This window comes from Nannochloropsis gaditana, assembly GCF_000240725.1.
Source record: "Nannochloropsis gaditana CCMP526 unplaced genomic scaffold scaffold141, whole genome shotgun sequence".
In the NCBI taxonomy this organism is placed as follows: Eukaryota; class Eustigmatophyceae; order Eustigmatales; family Monodopsidaceae; genus Microchloropsis; species Microchloropsis gaditana.
In genome coordinates this window covers 29,879-31,661 of record NW_005803812.1, presented here as the reverse complement: position 1 = coordinate 31,661, position 1,783 = coordinate 29,879, and the positions used below count along the sequence as shown (strand labels likewise).

Here is a 1,783-nt window from a genome sequence, read left to right as displayed (position 1 = left end):
CCCATCCAGAAAATCACCGTCAACCAGGAGACGAAGCACACCACGGAAGGAACTGTCTACGCTCATCTCTTCAACGATGCCCTCCTCTACTCGGCTCGCCTCCTTCCCCGTACGTTTAAGGTAGGTGCAACCCCCAAGATCCCCGCATCCAACATTCGCTGGGGATGGCCTTCTCTGGAGAATTTTTTATTTTATTTTGGTGTCTTTGGGGACTCTATGGGCTTCTTTCTTGCCTAAATTTTTAATGCGGGCTCTTTTTTCCTTTGACGGCCTGCCTTCTCATTGTTGATGTGGCGTGCGCGCACAATCTATGAAATAACTTGGTTCCATATTCCATCTTCGTTTCCTTGTCTTTCTCTCCCTTTTCCCCCATTCCCCTCCTATTTTTTTGATGGGGCTTTTTTCCGGCTTGTTCTCTCCCCCTCTTATGCCGGATATCGTCTCGTACATGACACGGAAGAGTGCCCGAAGCTTCCTCCACGTCCATGTATACGCACAATTAATTTAGTTACACTCCCTTTGCCCTCCTCCTTGTCCTTTTTTGCTTTTGTGGTGGCCGACCTTGATGGCTTTCTGTCTCTTTCCACATCCGAAAGGAGGTAGTATTATTCACTCTCGGTACCACATTTTCACGCCTCGGTATAATTCGGATTTCAAGGAACTGCATCCTTTTAAATATATATTTTAATGGGTGTGTGCCCAATATTACCTTCCCCTTTTCCTTTCGACGTTCGACGGTCGTTCATGTTGATGTCCTTCCATACTTCTCACTCTTTCCCTGGTGTCCTTCCATACTCCTCACTCTTTCCCCCTCAGCTTCGTCGGATCATCAACTTGAAGGAAGTCTACGGAGAGCCGCGCATCGTTGATGGATCCGGATGTGAAGTTAAGGTGACGACCAAACAGCGAGAGTACCGGCTACGGTTTCCATGTAAGGGGCTGGGGAGGGGGAGGGAAGAAAGGAGGAGGGTGAGAGGACAGGCACGTGCCAGAGGGATTGTATGACTGTACGGTTGTATATATGTATGCATTATGTGATAGTGTGTGTATTATATGATATATATTTATATATAATATATATATCAATAGTAGAGGGGTATATGTCTGTACGTTTGTATGTATATGTGTATTATGTGATCTATCTATGTATAGATAGATAGATCTGTATCTATACGATACATATGACAACGGAACAATGGCTCAGGGAATTCCCTCCTGTGCCCCATCACCGATATTGCGCGACGTTTTAAATGGTCGTGGGGACGGCACAGGGGAGGGAGGAAGGTTGATGGGGCAGGAAGGAGGGCGGGGAATGAGGTTGTGATGATGGTATTCAAAATTCGTGGACTGCGTAACATCACTGCAGGCCATTATGAAATCGATACAACTCACTCGCCTTCCCCCTTCCTTCTTTTCTCGTCCTCTCATGCTTCCATTACCGCTCAGCCGTTGAATGGGTTCAAATCCTTCAACGGCAAATCGACCGTTGCCACCAGGAAAGCCTCGCGGCCACCTTAACACCGACCGCCCCTGCCTACCAGCTCTCCTCCAGCCTCTCCCTTTCCGATTCTTCCCGCGCACGTTGCCCTTTCCTTAACTCGCTCCAAGGCCGGGCCCGGTCCCGGCGGGAGAAAATCGTCGTGTACATGTATGCCTCGGAAGCCCGCTACCTAGAGTATCTACGGCAAGCGCTGCAAGTGTTGGTGAAGCCATTGAGCGATGCGGCCAGAGGGATCAAATTGACCGGAGGAGGTAGGGGGAGGTGATGGTAGGGATGATGGGG

The 1,783-nt window shown here is 49.1% G+C and overlaps 1 protein-coding gene across 1 annotated transcript; it reads left to right on the top strand.

The window, feature by feature from the left end:
* Positions 1 to 76: 76 nt before the first annotated feature.
* NGA_0661600 (uncharacterized protein) lies at positions 77 to 930 on the top strand (the record flags this gene model as incomplete). The annotated part of the gene is made up of 2 exons (XM_005855669.1): positions 77 to 109; positions 817 to 930. Coding segments are annotated over 2 exons (147 nt in total), but the record flags the coding sequence as incomplete, so codon positions are not given.
* Positions 931 to 1,783: the final 853 nt, after the last annotated feature.